This window comes from Notechis scutatus, chromosome 12, assembly GCF_049901735.1.
Source record: "Notechis scutatus isolate UNSWTSFEM ecotype Mainland chromosome 12, rNotScu1.2, whole genome shotgun sequence".
NCBI classification, from domain to species: domain Eukaryota; kingdom Metazoa; phylum Chordata; class Lepidosauria; order Squamata; family Elapidae; genus Notechis; species Notechis scutatus.
The window spans coordinates 122,089-138,978 of record NC_142020.1 but is presented as its reverse complement, the minus strand read 5'-3'; the positions used below and the strand labels follow the sequence as shown (position 1 = coordinate 138,978).

Sequence of the window (16,890 nt, the reverse complement as noted above, 5' to 3'; positions counted from 1 at the left end):
CAGCTGCATCATTGGCAATGCATCCTTGTGCATGTCCATGACAAAAATTGTGTTGAGAGAAAAGGGAACTGTTTGTTTAAAATGTAGAGCAAGTCAAGGTAACATTCTGCTTCCTCAGTTGTGCACTGGGATTGAGAGCAAGGCAATATCTCTGGATGAAGCAGGGGCACATAAATTCCATCACTCACTCACTCAAATGCATATCAGGAGGATATAGTGTTCAAAAGTGGCTCCCAGGGCATGCTTCCCCTGTGTTAAGAGGAAGCCGTGGAACTCTAGGCTTGTAAAAATGCTCAAAATATGTCTCATCAAAATAAGAGAGTAAGTCAAGATTTTAAAGGAGATCCATTTGCCCTCCAATTCCTTGGCCTGAGCAGCAAAATCAAAATCAGAATCAAATGATGACTTGGGAGTTGTACCAAAGTTTCTAAGGATCAAGGGCAGGGCCTTTGAACAAATATATACATAAACAAGTCAAATGTTGTCATGGAATTTTCTCCAAGTCATTTTGGTATTTCAAATATCTCAACTTTAAATAATTTCCATCTTTTCTTTTGTAGCTTGCTCATATGCTTGTGGCTCAAGTCAAGACATTTGATAAACAGACCTTGATAGCTTTGGGGCAGCAAGCAATGGGGCTCACCATGGGTCAAATTTCAAATCTAACAGCACAAGACCTAGTAGATCACAAGGTTTTGGAATCACTTGGCCAGGTCAAGGGCTGGAACAGAGGACAATCCCAGATTCTGGTAAACAAGATCCTGCTCAATTACAAGGTAAATCTTGTGACTTCCCATTTGTGTTCTGTTAATATCAGTGTGTGTCATCAGTTTTCAACTGGTGTAATTGTGATACAATAAGATATATGTTTTAATTGTAGTTTTTGAAGAAAAATCATAATGGAAAGAGAATTCCAGCTCACTGCAGATCTACAAATCAGGAAACAGACCTCAATCATGTTTTTCCCTCCTGTCTCTGGAATAGTTTCTTGTCTGCTATCACCCTCACTCTCCCATTAATGCATGCCCTGCCAGGGCACCCATGAGGAAGTTTTAAAAAGTCAAAATTGCAGTCACAGTTATGATCTTAACTTTTTAAATTCCCCTGTAAAGCCCTGCACCCTGCTTTGAATGTACCATTGTGGCTTACAAAAGAATGTCTGCCAAAGGTGACATTAAGTTCTGAATAGATCTTCTCTATAATGGTTTGAGCTGGCACCTGTGGAGCTTGAAACTTAACTTTACTAATGCTGGGAAAGGAAATAATGTAAGAAAATGTCTCTGGCAGTTGAACTGACCAAAAGAGAAGGCCTTCTGTGTATTCATTTTGCCTGTTCACAATACCACCACATGAACAAAGAGATAAAGAAGGAATCAAGAGGGTGAGAGAAGAGAAGGAGATGAAGTGACACGGTCATCTTCTGAAATGTGTGCCCATTTTGTATACTGAGACAAAGGATGGATGTGGAAAGCTAATTCCCCCCTTGTCCGCAATTCTTTCCCAATAGATTTCCATTGAAATCTATTGTTGGGTCTGGTATTGCTAACCAAACAGGCAGGACTGTGTGCTCCTGCTCTCCTCTCCCCAACCAGAGAAAGAACATTCTGGAAGAGGCAAAGTTGCAAGGGAAACAATTAGCCTCAATTCTCTTGGAATCCCCTCTTCTTCCAGGGCGATGGACAGAGGGGATCAGAGGAAGAGGTTGGGTAATGAGTGGGGTGATTGACCCAATCAAGGGCATTTGACTTCCATCCCCTCAAATCTAGGCCAGTCCTGGCAGAGGAGATTTATGCCTTGACCATCTACCTCATTCTTCCTGCAGCTGGACACAGTTGAGAAATTTGTGCTTCTCGGTACCCTGGCAGAAGGCTTGCCGGGTAACAGTTTTGACACCATGACAGTCAGTTTTGTAGTTAAGCTGGCCAAGAATGTGAGCTTTCAGACAGCTTTCAGAAAAAGTCCTGATCATGTGAAGAAGACCTTTGTCAGCAAGGTAAGAGGAGAAAAAGTGACTATAAGAAATCTTGGGAAAGAGGTGGGTCCCTTTAGGATTGCTTAGATAAATGAATGAATCAACAAGTTTCAACAAGCTACATCTGCTACAAATCAAAGAATATGAGAGCTGGAAGGTCTTTGCAGCATCCAGGCCACTCCTTGCTCGCTGCAGGAAGGCGGATTAAAGCCTCCTTGGCAGTTAGCCTCTGGTTGGAGGCCAAGAGTGAAAGGGGGAGCCCCCCTCTGGCTCTTGCCCTTGCTGTAGGTATCAAAGTTGGCCAGTCTTGCGGTTGCATCTTTCTTGCTTCTGTCAGCTGCTGATGAAGAAAGTTGCAGTGCTATGTACAGCTTTACTTACAGCTATTGCTTCCCTGCCTTCCAGCCGAATTGGGAATAGATATTGAAATTTGTCATTACATTTCTGATTTATTTTGTACAATTATTATAACTCCCTTTCAGGAGAACAGCTCTCCTAAAAGCAACCATTGAGTTATAAAAGTCCTTAATTGCATATAAACGTATTAAGTTATGCATTTGATAAAGTAGATACAACCTACTTCTTGGTAAGATAGAACAATGTGGGATAGATGGTTTCAGACCAGATGGATTCCTAACTGACTGATCAACTGCACTCAAGCATGTAGTCCTCAATAGAGCTACATCTACATGGAGGAAAGCACCCACAGTGGGGTACCTTAAGGTTCTCTCTTAGGCCCAGGACTTTTCAATAACTTCATGAATGATGTACATGAGGGAACAGAAGGGGAACTCATCAAATTTGTAGAGGAAACCAAGCTGAGGGGAATTGCAAGTCTTTTTGGGGATAGATTCAAGATTCAGAAGGATCTTGACAGACTTGAACAATGGGGCCATCCAACAAGTTGCAGTACAGTGATTAGAAAAGGAAGGTCCTTGTGATGACCCAAAGGGGCATGGCACAAAGGCAACATAGTCACATAAGTAAGAAAAATCCCTTTAATACCTCCAACTTTGCCCCCAGTTGGAGGTAGTCCAGTTACTTTCGGCTGGAGAGAAAAAACTCTCCCAAGAACAGCCTTTAAGTGGAGGAAATTCAGTCCGAAAACAAAGTACATACAAAGTGTAAATAAAAATCCACACAAACCATGCTGCAGTAATTACCTTGACAGGGCAGGAGAAGGAATTGCAGACTTGAAAGTCCAGCAAAACACATACAGTTGGGAAGACACCAGGAACCTAGATAAGCCTCGACGATACCAGATAACTCACTATTTGTTCCCAACAGTTTGCTGTGCGCAACTTCCCTTTTTAAACAGTTTTCCCAGCTGCAGCTAATGAAGGGGATCAGGGCCCCTTTCCTCCCCCATAAGCCATGCAACTCATGTTGCTCTCTTCTCCGTTCCTCCCTGTGTGCCCTAGGATGAAGAGGGGGTGGGCCTGGGTCTTCCTCTGAATTCGCTCTGCCTTGCCCTACCTCTCCCCTGCTCTGCTCCCCTGCTCTGGACTTTGCCCTTCCCCAGTTTCTTCCATAGCCAACGGAGCCACACTCCCACTCCCTGTCAGCTCTTCAGCCTCCTCCTCTGAATCAGATTCCGACAGGGGCATGACAGTCCTGCACTTAGGCAGAAAAAAACCAAATGCACAGGTATAGAATAGGCAGTACCTGGCTCAATGGCAGTAATTGTGAGAGAGATCTGCAAGTCTGTGGTGGATCACCACTCAAGTGTGGGTCAAGAATCTACTGCAGCTGCCCAAAAAGCCAATGCAGTCCTAGGCTGCATCAACAGAGGAATAGCATCAAGATCATGGGAAGTGGGTAGTACTGTGCTTTATACTGCACTGGTGAGACTATACTTGGAATACGGTGTCCAATTCTGGTCACTACAATTTAAAAAGATGCCAAGGTCCTAGAAAGAGTTCAGAGAACAACAAAAAGGATAAGGGGTCTGGAGGCTAAATCACGAACAGCTCAGGGAACTAGGTATGTTTAGCCCAAGGTTGTCACACTGGTGGCCTGTGGACTGGATGTATCATGCCATGCCTGGTTTAGCAAAGGTGGAAAAAAATCCCGAGATGTCACATGATGCCGCCGTGACGACACAAGTTTGACACCCCTGGATTAGCCTAATGAAGAGAAGGGTTAGGGGGACACAACAGCTGTCTTCTAATACTTGAAGGCCATCCCAGGGAAAAGAGCAGCATTTATTCTCCACAGCACCTGAGGGTAGGACAAGAAGCAATGGGTGGAAGCTTGTCAGAGGGCGATTCAATCTGGAATTAAGGAGGCATTTCTTGACAGGGCAATTAATCAATGGAACTGCTTGCATCCTGGAGTTGTGGATGCTCCATTGCTAGAGGTTTTCAAGAAAAGATTGGACAGTCATTTGTCCAGGATGGTATAAGGACTTTGGTCTTGAGCAGGGGGTTGGACTAGAAGGCCTCCAAGGGCCCATCCAGTCCTATGATTCTATGAGTCCTTCATTGGTCATTGGGGATTATGACCTTGCAGAAAGGATCCAACTGTGCAGAATTGGGTCCCCTTCCCTTCCGCTAGTTTTCCAGGGTTTGGTCCCCTGCCTTTAAACCGATATTCTACATGCACCTTTTAAAACCTGCTGGTTGGAGCAGGTCCTCTGACTTTCTTTGGGCCATTTGCAGATCCTCTCAAGTTCCTCCTCTCTTGATGACATCTTAAATAATGTTCCAGATGATTTAATTGAATTTGTTCCCAATTCACTGCTGGTGTTTGGAGGCCAGATTCCAGATCTCCACAAAATCAATGAGAAACTGTGGTCTCCACAACAGGTATGGCTCTGGGCATATTTGCTGACTGAACCAGGGAGACTCTTGCATTTCTTGCTTCTGATGTGCTCTTCTCATTCCAGGCAGCAGTCATGTTTGGAGATATCTTCACCAGAATTGAGAACTACACAATGTGAGTTCTGGGCTCATAATAGTAGAGTAAGGGAGGATGTTATGGTAAGAAGGAGAAAACCAAGATAGAGCAGCTACAGATGGAATTTGTTTATCTATTTGTCCTTCAAATAGTGTAGGATATTTCAATTATAAACTGTATGGGGAATGATGACACAATCATGCTTAAGCAGCTTGCTTCTTCACAACATACCTAGGGTGTGTATGTTTGAACTTAAATGCCCATTTGGTTAGTTTATGATTTAGTATGTTCTGAACATGCAGAAATGGGTTGAGTATGTTGTACATACATACAGTAATAATTTTATTTTTCAAACTAGCAAAGCATGTGTTACATTCCTGGGAGACCTATCAAGCTCTCAACATTTCAGTTTGAGCCTCTGTCTAAAGTAGCCCTCAGCTTCCCACCACAGTTGAGACCAGAACTTCCATTGCTAAGCAACGTGGTAGTTAATAGACATGCCCAATTTTGCACTTGTTAAGCAGTCATTAAACCAATGACAGTAATGCAAGGACTACTTATACTTGAGATATTCAACATGAACTTCTACAAAGGGGGCCAGGAAAGTCAAGATGGTAGCTATGACTGATCACATTTTTGCCTCTTTTAAAATTTTATATCTTTATTTGATTTCTATAGGCTCCGTCTCAAGCAAATGACTCTCAGCAGCTTGTGCATCATTTATAGCCTCTATAGCAGGGACAGAATTTTGATAATTCTGTAGATTCTTGGCTGCGATCTTTGTTTTTTTGACAGCCATATCTGATCATCCATTTCTTTTGTGAGAGAACAAGGCCCTTATTGAAATCTGGTGTAATTATCCTTTAAGACTGTGGCTTTCAATCAGTGTATCTCTGTGGCTTTCAGGCTTTCTCCATTCATCTTGCAAGGCTTTCAGTGTGATGTGGCAAGTAAACTAATACCTGGGCAGCTCTCCTCCTTAGTCCAAGAAGTGAGGCGTCAAAAGGCCAATTTGAGTGAAGAACAGGTAAGGAGATCTCTTGGACCAGGTTCAGATCAAACCCAGGTTCAAGGTAGAAAGAGGGCAAGGGCTGCATACAGTGGGGCAGAAGCCAGGAGTCTGTGATGTCAGCGGCAAGAAAAAAGGCCCAGGCCCTGTTCCTGTCCAAAGCAGGGGCCTGTCAGATTGCTATGAAACAGGATAACATTTGAATTCTACTTGTGCTATCCAGCCATCATCTATAAATTGGCTTTTTTCATTAATGGCTTTTCTAGTATTTGCCATAAAACCGACCTCTCAAGACCTTTGTCTTAGAACATTTGCTTATAACACATCCAGAATTGGCTGAGACAAGCTTGACATTGGCTGACTGGATAGCTGGGTAATTAATTTATTGTGGTTTCCTAAAGCTGGTGAAACCATCAACCCACCTATTTACTTCAGGACTATGTAGAAGAGGGAATTTCCTTCTTATAGCAGAAAAACAGCTCCAACTCTCTTTTCTTCTTGATAAGTCATGAACATGTGGGTTTTCTGTCTGAATAACACACCATAGATACCAATTCTTGGAGGAAATAGTGCAAGGAGTCAGCCAAAGACCTGATTTCCCCATTCATTCCACTTTTAATGTCCCATTAGATTTTATTTCTGACTGTTTATGCACTGCTTTACATCTACAGTGGCAGATGTGGGGTTCAATAATGCCTCTAAAATATATGTTAGTTTATCTGAAAAATTTGTGGGTGATTTCTCTCTTCCATTTTACTTTGTTGACAGTTCTGTAGTCTTCTCAGGAAGAATTAAACTATGATCTCCAGCTGAAAGAAGCCTTTTCTGGTACCATAAGTGAACTGGAACCAGAATGCACATGATTAATAACAATGACCTTTAATGTTCTGCTTAGCATTAAGTTAAAAAATTAGCAAGCCATAGTTTTAATTATGCAAAGTCTGTTAACATTTTGATTTTAGTCTTTCCCAGTCATGTAACTTCTGGGTGTTTGAGCCCCACCCAATTCCCCAGAACTCTCCAGAAGACTCCCTAAGACACCTTCTGTCTGCCCACCTGGATTTTAATCATGCTGATGGAGATTAGATGGGCTGAAGTGCAGCCATGCAGGTGGCCACATGGTTGAAAAGTTTATCGACCTTCAGTGAATGATAAACGTATAATTCTTTTTTTGCTTATTGTGACAGCAATGTCTTATTTTTTTCCCCATCAGCTCTCCTGCATGGCCAGACTTCTCATCAAAAGCAACCTGACCACAAATCTCAGCAGCTACCCAGCAGATGTTCTGCTTTTTTTCCCGTGAGTAGTTCTGAAGTGGACTTTCCAGCAGAAGGAAGGGGCTTTTTTGCCTCTTTCAAGTTACCTTTACAGCTTTTCTTCTGGCTCTCTTTTGGTTCTAACAATTTTAACCTTCTCCAACAACTGTCCAAAAGACGAGTCCCAGGAGCAACAATGATCTTTATGACATGACATGAAATATTTATACAATTACTCAAAATCTAGCTATGGAGGGTGGGGCATCTTAAATGATGAAAATTCTGTTGTTTTTTTCCAGCGTTAGTAAAGTAGAACATCAAAGCTGTGAAATGTTTTACACTTTGGCTTCCCAAGGGAACCTAAGTTTATTGGCCAATGGATCATCCCAGCGGACCAGACTTTTGGAGAATGCATTGCATTGTTTTGTGAGTGATAACTCTCTCTCCCTCCTTCTCTTTTCCTGGCTGACTTTTGTGTTCTACAGAGCAGGCTTTCTAAACACATCTCAAGAAGTGCACAAGATGATTCATTCAGATGTGAGAAGATAGGTTAGAATACTGATTTATACTGTACATGTACATTATATAGCATGCACCCACCACTCGTACAAATGGAGCACAAGCACTCACTTGCTGCTTGCACAAGTGAGGCTGTGCGCACGCACACACTTGCCTGACACTTCCGTGGACCAGTTCCGAATGGCTCACAGCCGAGGAGTTGGGGCTCCAGATTTGGATGCAACAGGTTCTGATTGGCCTCTGTGGATATTCTAAGCCGCTACAATTCCTCCAGAAGATGGTAGATCAGAGGCACAGAGAGAAATAAAAGGCTGGTTGGATCCAATCAATCCCTTGCCTGGTTGACTCAGAATTCCACTTGTTCATGGTAATCCCGGACTGGATTTTAATGCTTCTGGTTTACGGTCACACAGGAAATCCTACCCCCCCAAAAAAAAAAAACAACCCCTCAAACATTACTCTCCTCTTGACTCAAAGCATTGCTTTGTTCTCCTCAAACATGGCTCTCAACTTGGCATTCATCCAAATGCAGATTAAAGATTGATCAGGTATTGAAAGAGAAGTGCAAAATTCTGGCTGCCCTTAGCCAGGCAAAACTCCTGGATCAGATATTAAGCTCAATCTCTGTTTTACAAGGGAGTAAAAAATACTTCACTCAGCAAAGAGCAGCTCCAAAAGCGGGGAGTCTTTGTGTGTGACATGAAGCCATCCACCATCACAGACTCCGACCTGGCAATCCTGGAGAATTTGAAAGAGTGTCCAGATCTCACAGCTGCTCAGATTACAGCCCTCAGGATGCTCCTGGCCAGTGGGAACACCTTATATGGGTGAGTGAGAGTCCCTTAAGAATGAAAAAGGACTGTTTTAAAAGGGCAATTAAAAGACCGGGGCAGGGGACGACACATTCTCTCTAATTTTAATGCAAGAATTCAATTTTTTATAAACATATCAATGACTAAGTTTTTGAATACACCTTTTTAATGTTTTGTGTTTTTTTCTTTGTTTCTCTTAAATGTTTTGGGAGTTCTATATTCTAAATTTTTCTGAATAAAATAAAAATAGAAAAAAAATCCATTTTTTATCACACAAACAGGAAATTCTCAAAATCACTTAAATATGAGCCATCAGTGTGTGACAGCAGCCAGAAAAGCCAATGCAATCTTAGGTTAACGAAGAGATAGACTCGAGATTACGTGAAATGTTAGTATCTCTTTATAAAACCTTAGTAAGACCACACTTGGAATGCCGTATCCAGTTTTGGTCACCATATTATAAAAAACATGTTGAGACTCCCGAAAGAGTGCAGAGAAGAGCAACAAAGATGGTTAGGGAGTAGGAGCCTAAAATACACGAAGAACAGTTGCAGGAATTGGGCATGGCTAGTCTAGTGAAAAGAAGGACTGCAGGAAACATGATAGCAGTGTTACAATCGGGGTGGGATTCTACCAGTTCTCACCTATTCAGTAGAACTGATCGTTAACATCCTAAGCAGTTTGCAGAACCGGTTGTTAGAAGAAATTACTGGCCTAATCCTGTAAGGAAGGCAGGAAGGAAACATTCTGGTGTTGCTTACAGAAATTGCCTCTCCGTTAACCCTTATTAACATTCTTGGAAGGACTAGACTTCCTGTCTCAGGAACATCTCTGCAGTCCCACCCCCTCCTTTGCTGGTACTTTGCTTGTGTGGAGTGACCATTCAAAGTTACAATGGCACTGAAAAAAGTGACTTATGACCATTTTTCATTTACGACTGTTGCAGCATCCCCACAGTCATGAGAGGCCAGGCAAGGTGATGCGTGCCTCGATGTGAGTGATGTTGAGTTGGCCACGCCCAGCCAATAACATGACCACCAAGCCACGTCCACCCAGTCACATGACCACTAAGCCACACCTACATAACCGGTTGTTCAAAAATTTGAATCCCACCCCTGGTTACAATACTTGAGGTGCTGCCACAAAGAAGAGAGGGCCAACCTATTTTCCAAAGCACCTGAAGGCAAGACAAGGATCAAAGGATGGAAGCTAATCAAGGGGAGAACTTAGAACTAAGGAGAAATTTCCTGAGAACAATTATCCAGGGATGCTCCATCACCGGAGGCTTTTAAAAAGAGACAGAACAACCACTTGACTGGAATAGTATAAGGCAGTGATGGCGAACTTGTTTATTGTAGTGTGCCAAAAGCATATGTGTGTGCCAGCACCACAATGCAATGTGCCCCCCCCATATGCATACACTCACAACACCCCCACCCCACCCCCTTACCTGCATTGCACATGCACGTGCCTCCCAGCTGATTTTCGGCTAGTTTGAGGCAGTTTTCGCCCGCCCGGAGGCTCGAGGGAAGCCTCTGCAGCCCTGGAAGGCCAAAAAATGGGCCTTCCGGAAATACTGGAAGTGCCCATTTTCAGCCTCCGGAGGGCCTCTGGAGCCTGCGAGAGGCCGTTTTCGCCCTCCTGAAGGCTCGAGGGAAGCCTCTGGAGCCTTGGGAGGCTGAAAACGGGCCCGTTTTGGCATTTCTGGTATTTCTGGAAGGCCTGTTTTTCGGCCTCCCAAGGCTGCAGAGGCTTCGCTCAAGTCTCCGTAAGGGTGAAAATAGCCTCAAACGGCCTGAAAATCAGCTGGGAGGCGCACGCATGCGCAGTGCAGGTAAGTTTGGCTGGGGCTCGCGTGCCTGCACAAATGGCTCTGCGTGTTCTGACCCAGGCTTTGTCAAACTTAAAGCACAAACTGATTTTAAAAGTAAAACCTATTTTAATGAAATGCTGGGAATTACTTGCATTCCCAGCCAAAACATAGTTCGTCCAGATAAGAGCACGCTTTTCAGTGCTGTAGAATGCTGCCAACAAACAGATGTCCAATTAAGGCTTAACATAAACCAACCCAAAAACCCAGAAAAAAACAACCAGAGTACAGAGCTTCAAGACGGACTTGGAAATTACTGAACTGCTTCGTTTCCTGAAAAGCTTTTCATCACTGATTTTTATCCCTCAGGGGAGGGGCAATCACCTCCCAGCCTTACTCCCGAGTTGCCCGTTCTGCTTCAGCTGCTCTCACCTTCTAGCAGCTCTGTGCACACGCGCACTGGGAACAGGCTCCCTGGGGTCCTCTACTTCACTGCTGCCAGACTCCGAAGGCAGCATCCCACTTCCAGATGGTCCTAGCCCCATCCCTGCATCAGATGCAGGACCCTCATCCGAGTCCTCTCCAGACTCCCTGACTGGTCCCCTTTCGTCCTCACTGTCCGACACCTCTGCCGTTTGCACCTGCTGCTGGCGAACCACAACACTGTGTGTCACATGTGACATGTATGGCATAGGTTCATAGGTTGCAATGTCCTACCTGTCAATGAATACTTCAGCTTCAACCATAACAACACAAGAGCACACAATAGATACAAACTCAAAGTAAACCGCACCAAACTTGATTGCAGGAAATACGACTTCAGCAATAGAGTGGTCAATGTCTGGAATACTCTACCCGACTCTGTAGTCTCTTCCCCAAACCCCAAAAACTTTAACCTTAGACTGTCTACTATTGACCTCACCCCCTTCCTAAGAGGTCTGTAGGGGGCGTGCATAAGCGCACCAACGTGCCTACCGTCCCTGTCCTATTGTTTCTCTTATTCTTTTATTTTTCTTATATGTACCCATTTCATGTATTCACAACTATGTATACGCTTATACTTATTATCTTGTAAACAATTGGCAAATCAAATAAATAAATAAATAAATAAATAAATAAATAAATAAAGGTTCGCCACCACAGGTCTCCTGCTTGAGCAGTGGGTTTGACTAGAAGACCTCCTGGGTTCCCTCCAACTCTGTTATTCTGTTCTGTTTTCTTCTTATTTTGTCTAACTGGCAATATCTATAGAGACAAGGGGCCTGGCTATTAGCCCTTTGAAAGTCAGGGTTGAAGGCGACCTAGACTTCTATTCTCCCCTGAACACCAAACTAGCAGGGCAGCCTTCGCCCACAGCACTCTCTCTCACTCCCAAGAGGGAGGCAGCGGCAAACCTCTTCTGAAATCTTTCGAAGAACCTGCAGGTTCTTGGCAGTCACCAAGAGCCAGCACTCACACAAAGGCAAAAAGAAAAGAAAAAAGAAATAGCCCTTCGGAATTCCGCAGGTTTGCAGAACACCCCACCCCTAGGTTCACAAAATATATTATGGAAACAGCTCATAGTGGACACGAAAACATTATTAGTTAGCTTTTGAGTGGATAGAAAGGAATATGGAAAACAGAAATGAATGGAAGTCCTGCTTAGTTACCATTTAAGTTTATATGTATTTATCAATACGGGGTTATGCTGGTCAAAGACTGTAACTTAAGACTGTAACTTACTGCCATGAAATACAGGGATGCACAAAGATGATAATTAGCAGTACCATTGAATTAATGGGAAGGGAGCATAGATCGAAGTTTATTTTTATAGATTTCTTCAAATTATAAAATGTTAAAAAGTAGATCTTTCAAAATGTCTTCAGAGTCAGAATTGCACATTTACCTAATTATTAATTTTGCTTTGCTGGCCATGAGCTGTATCCTGTACAATAATATTACACACAATCACTATCTAACACCTATTTTCATGTGACACAGATCTCCTGCCTCCTGGGATGAAACAACCCTTGAAGACCTTGGGCCTCTTGCTTTCTACATAAATCACACGATCTGGGATTCCATTAACAAGGTAGGAGGAGCAGATGAACCTGCGTGCTGTGGTTCCGCCCTGAAGTCAAGATGGCAGCCACAATTGTGAAACTGAAGTGGTCACCATCTTAATCTCTATTCTCTCAGGGCTGAAGAGAATAAGTGGCACAAGGCCATTCAACTGGCTCCATGCCGAGGGTGGGACAAGAACTCACAGTCTCCAGGTTTTTAGCCTGGTACATTAGCCTTTACACCAAACCATCTCTCTTCATTAAAAAAAAAGTGATGTATTGTCCCAATGGATGTTCTGTTCCTCAGGAAGAAAGGATGATCTTCTTCAGAAAGGTGATGGATGGATACAACAGCCAAAGAGCTTTTCCAAAGGCAAAAACAATCCTCTTCTTAAAATCGGTTGGATCTAAGGCTGCTTCCGCTCCTAGAACTAAACGGGCAACTGAAAGTAAGGGAACAAAAATTGGCCTCTTGGTCTGTTGTACATGCACACACACATATAGACAAGAATGGGAGATAATCCTATGAGAGTTGGAAGCACGGTATAAAAATAAATGCATAAGCAATTAAAATGCACTGAATTTAAAAGTATTCTCTTGGAAAATAGGGGGCTTGAATAGCCTAAGTAAAAAAAATGTACAGTAATATTCTGGTTATATAGTATAGTGAACTCATATCATTTTGTCATTCAGCATATTCTTCAATATTTTGCTAGCATTACTATTTTTTCCTGCAGTCAGATAGCTTTTTAACATCTTGTCAATATTATGGGTAGAAACCTGTAGTCAGCCTCACTCCCTCAGCAGGATGTCAGAAGCAGGGCCGCTGGGACAGAATAGACGCAGGAAGATGAAATATGGAGGATGATATCCCTCAGGAAAATGCCAGGACCAGCTGCTGTGCTGGGCAAAGAGAAGGATAGAGGAGGCCAGGGAAATTATATTAACAGATTTTAACAATAGATCAAGAGCTAGTAAGGCTCAAGGAGTGGGAGAACTGTAGGAGGGACTTCCACAAAAAAAGTCAAGGTGGTGACTGCAATTGTGCAATCAAAACCTTCCCTCTTTATGTGCATCACATGTGCAATGCATGCAAAAAGGAACTTTCTGTTATTCAGTTGTTGCCCCCATTTTGACTTTTAAAATCCCCCCCCTTCCTGGCACCTTTATCCATAAGTAGGTATTTCCTTAAAAATTTTGGGGAGGTCAGTTGTAAAACTAGGCTTAGCTGGTGCTACAGTTGGATAATAAAAATCTCTCAAACCATCATGTGATCAATTACAGTGTTAATCTATCATTTTTGTAGCATACACGGTTTGTTGTTACTTACCACATACATTAAAATTCAGAGGAAGGGCAGCCAAAGAAAAGGGCATTGGTGGGAAAGTATGAGTGAGGAGGAGGAAATGTTTGGGTGACTTGAAGAAAAGGTGAGACACTGAGACAGGAGGAGAGCGACAGAGAATTGGAAGTTGGGGCAACAGAGCCAAAGAGTTTTGGCTTTCAGAAGTCTTCCTTTCCCAAAATCTGTTCAAAAAGAAATGACTTCTTCCCTGTGACTTCTGCCCACAGCTTGCCGGTCTGCTCCCATCACCAGCAGCAACCTAGAAGATCCACTTTTCATAATTCGCTATGACAGTGCCCAGCAGTTGGATGCATGCCTGAGTGATGAAGTCGTGAAGGCCAACCTGGCTCTTCTGCTTGAACAACCCCTCCCGAATGACTACGTGGCCATAGTTAAAAAGAAGTTAGACAAGGTGAGAGGCCCAAGGACTTAGGAGGGGCTGAAGTATACCAGGGGTGTCTTCAGAGGGATCTCAAAAATTGAAACGGTAGCTGACATTGTATGATTGACACATTCACCCCATTTTGCATGCTTTGCATACCTGATGCATACAAGGAAAGGGTGAGGCTTAGATTGCATGGTCTCAGCCCCCGTGTTTTTGACACACACACACCCCGGGGCACCCTGGTCTCTAGTGTTGAATCTGGTGGTAAAGCTTAAGCTTAAGAAGAAAATGTAAAGAATATTTTTAAATTAATATTTAAATTAAAATTGCTATCAAGATAGTCATATAGCAAACAATAAATAAGCCAATAAGATTTAAACGTGATTTTTCAAAATTCTACTATATTCACTTTAAAATAACATTTTAAAACCATTTTAGAACTCAGGTATACTCAGGTATAAAATGAATACAGTTCTTGTTTTAATATCTAAAATAATGGGCTTCAAAGGAAGAATAATCACTTGTGTTGGAGATTCACAGCAGAAGTAGGTTTCAATAGAGTGCTTGAAAGTCTACTGAAGCATCAAGCAGCAGAATGGAGAACAAAATTACGCTGTCTTGGTTGCAGTTTGGCTAATAGGTTCACCATATTTGAAGAGAACATAGAAAAACTTCATTCCCACCCACACTCTTCCTTGAAGGGAGAAGGAAGTCTGTCTGTTTCCTAAGCACAGAAACTCATCCAACTAACAGGCCCCTGGGATTTCAATACAGTAATTGGGTTTAATGCCAGGACAAAGGGGCTCAGGGTGTAGAATCTTAGAAAGTGAGTAAGTCCTCACTCAGTCCTCAACTATTAGTTGGTTTCTTAAGGCACACTTGCTGAGTTGCTTCCGTTTCTTTACTACAAACTTTAACAGAGACTTTAAGCAGACAACATTGACACATCAATCTGTCCTTGGTCCTGTTTTGAAACATCTACTTTACTTTTGTAGTCCTCCCCCAGGGTTCCCCCCCCCCCCACAAAGTGTGAAGAGCATTCTTGCCATGTGCTCCTTTTTCTACCATGACGATTAATTAAACCCCATCAACTCTTAGCAACTAAATACATATTTTCTAGAAGATCTGCTCTCGACCTGGGCTTTGAAGTGTCTCAATAGCACATTTCTTGAAGTTTTAATCAAGCCCTTCCACCTTGCTGCTGGTCATTCTTTTCTCCTCTTTTTCCAGCATTATATAGACTTCTCAAAGAAACTGGGTCTTTGCATAATGTGTCCAAAGCAGGGGAATTAATGCCTGGTCATTTGTGCCACATGGGATTTTTGGACTGTTCTATGATCCATTTGTTTGGTTTCCTGATATCTATGATTCACCAGCACCAAAATTCAAAAACCTCGATCATCTTTTGATCCCACTTCTTCAAAATCCAATTTTCACATCCACAGAGCATCACACACACCCCTTACATGGTCATTAATGAAACCTTTTTCTAATGAAGGCCCCCTCCCCTTTCTTAGAGCTACCCGGATGGGATTCCAGAAGATCAGTTGAGATTGCTTGGCTTCCTCTCACGTCAGTACAGCACAGATGAGATTGGCAGTTGGAACCTCACTTCCAGTGACACCCTGGCTGCTCTTCTGAATCCAAACGATGGTGCCTGGGAGATGCCACAGGTAGTGTATCCAAAGGGTCTCTTTAGCATCTAATGGCCAAACAGAATTGCTGTGAACTAGTAACAATGAAGGCTTTTTGTTTTCTTTTCATTTTAAGCCAGAGGTGTACTGAATGTTACTTTAAGTATACCACTTTTCTGACTACCTCCTTTACCTTTTTACACAAAAATGTGGCATTCTTATATGGATGCATATTGCAGATATGCAAATGTTAAATGGTCTTTAGATACCTCCTGCTCTGTAGACTACATGTGTCAGTCTGAATGAAAAATATATATATCAAAATTTAATTTTATCTCATTTCTTAGACCACATAGATTCTTCAGCATTTTTTTCTAGATATTTACCAGCCTCACCTCTTGTCACTGCTATGGACATGCATCCTTTCTTAAAATGTAACTTCTTTTCTTGCAGCTCAGGCGACTGGTTTCAAGATATATGGAACCGGGAGGCTCACTCACTGGTCCCTTATTGGACATGCTGGGAGGCAAATACCTGTGTTTTCTGGATGAAGAAGAGCTGCAGGAAATCAACCCAGCATCCATTAGGTACATTGCTGTTTCTTAGGGGGGAGGGTTGTTAACTAAAGGAGGAGGAAATGACTCCTGGGCCCAGTCTGGAAATGACAATGGAAGATGATTGGGGAACAATTAGCAAGTAGAATTGTCCACTTATTAGTAATTAGCAAGTTACTTATCTAAAATGGTATAGCTTCTCCTGCTTAAGCAGGGGGCTGGACTAGAAGACCTCCAAGGTCCCTTCTAGCTCATTCTATTCTATTCTAAAGAAGCATGACTCAAGTGAGGAACACGTATCCTGAGGAGATTAATTAGTAAATATGGCTGATGGCTGCTCTCATAGAAAAAATACAATATAAAACATACCAATACAAAGCAAAAACACAATAGCATTACTACTACTTCATCCATCCTACTATTCTTCTTCTGAGTGATGGCTGTCCTTATTCTTGATTATTCTAAGAAGATAGAACTTCATGATAGAAATGATAAATATGGTTGTGGAAAGGGAACTTCACGAAGACAGTAGTGTCACTCAAACAGGAAAAGCCAAAGGGGAATATCAGGCCAGCCATAAAACAAACTTACATAGGAAAAGGAATCAAATAAAAGGTATTAAAGAATCCCTATAGACAAAAGCCTAAGTAATTA

The 16,890-nt window shown here is 42.5% G+C and overlaps 1 protein-coding gene across 2 annotated transcripts in view; it reads left to right on the top strand.

Moving 5' to 3' along the window:
• The window catches only part of LOC113422553 (uncharacterized), a 66,849-nt gene that overhangs the window by 32,382 nt on the left and 17,577 nt on the right, over positions 1–16,890 (top strand). For both annotated transcript variants that reach the window (XM_087973041.1, XM_087973042.1), the window contains 13 exons: positions 561–776; positions 1,823–1,993; positions 4,633–4,779; positions 4,860–4,909; positions 5,777–5,897; positions 7,093–7,178; positions 7,435–7,561; positions 8,291–8,481; positions 12,257–12,347; positions 12,626–12,767; positions 13,891–14,075; positions 15,566–15,721; positions 16,136–16,269. In XM_087973041.1, coding sequence (XP_087829167.1) covers positions 561–776; positions 1,823–1,993; positions 4,633–4,779; positions 4,860–4,909; positions 5,777–5,897; positions 7,093–7,178; positions 7,435–7,561; positions 8,291–8,481; positions 12,257–12,347; positions 12,626–12,767; positions 13,891–14,075; positions 15,566–15,721; positions 16,136–16,269 — 1,817 coding nt within the window. The remainder of the gene's footprint in view (positions 1–560; positions 777–1,822; positions 1,994–4,632; positions 4,780–4,859; positions 4,910–5,776; positions 5,898–7,092; positions 7,179–7,434; positions 7,562–8,290; positions 8,482–12,256; positions 12,348–12,625; positions 12,768–13,890; positions 14,076–15,565; positions 15,722–16,135; positions 16,270–16,890) is intronic.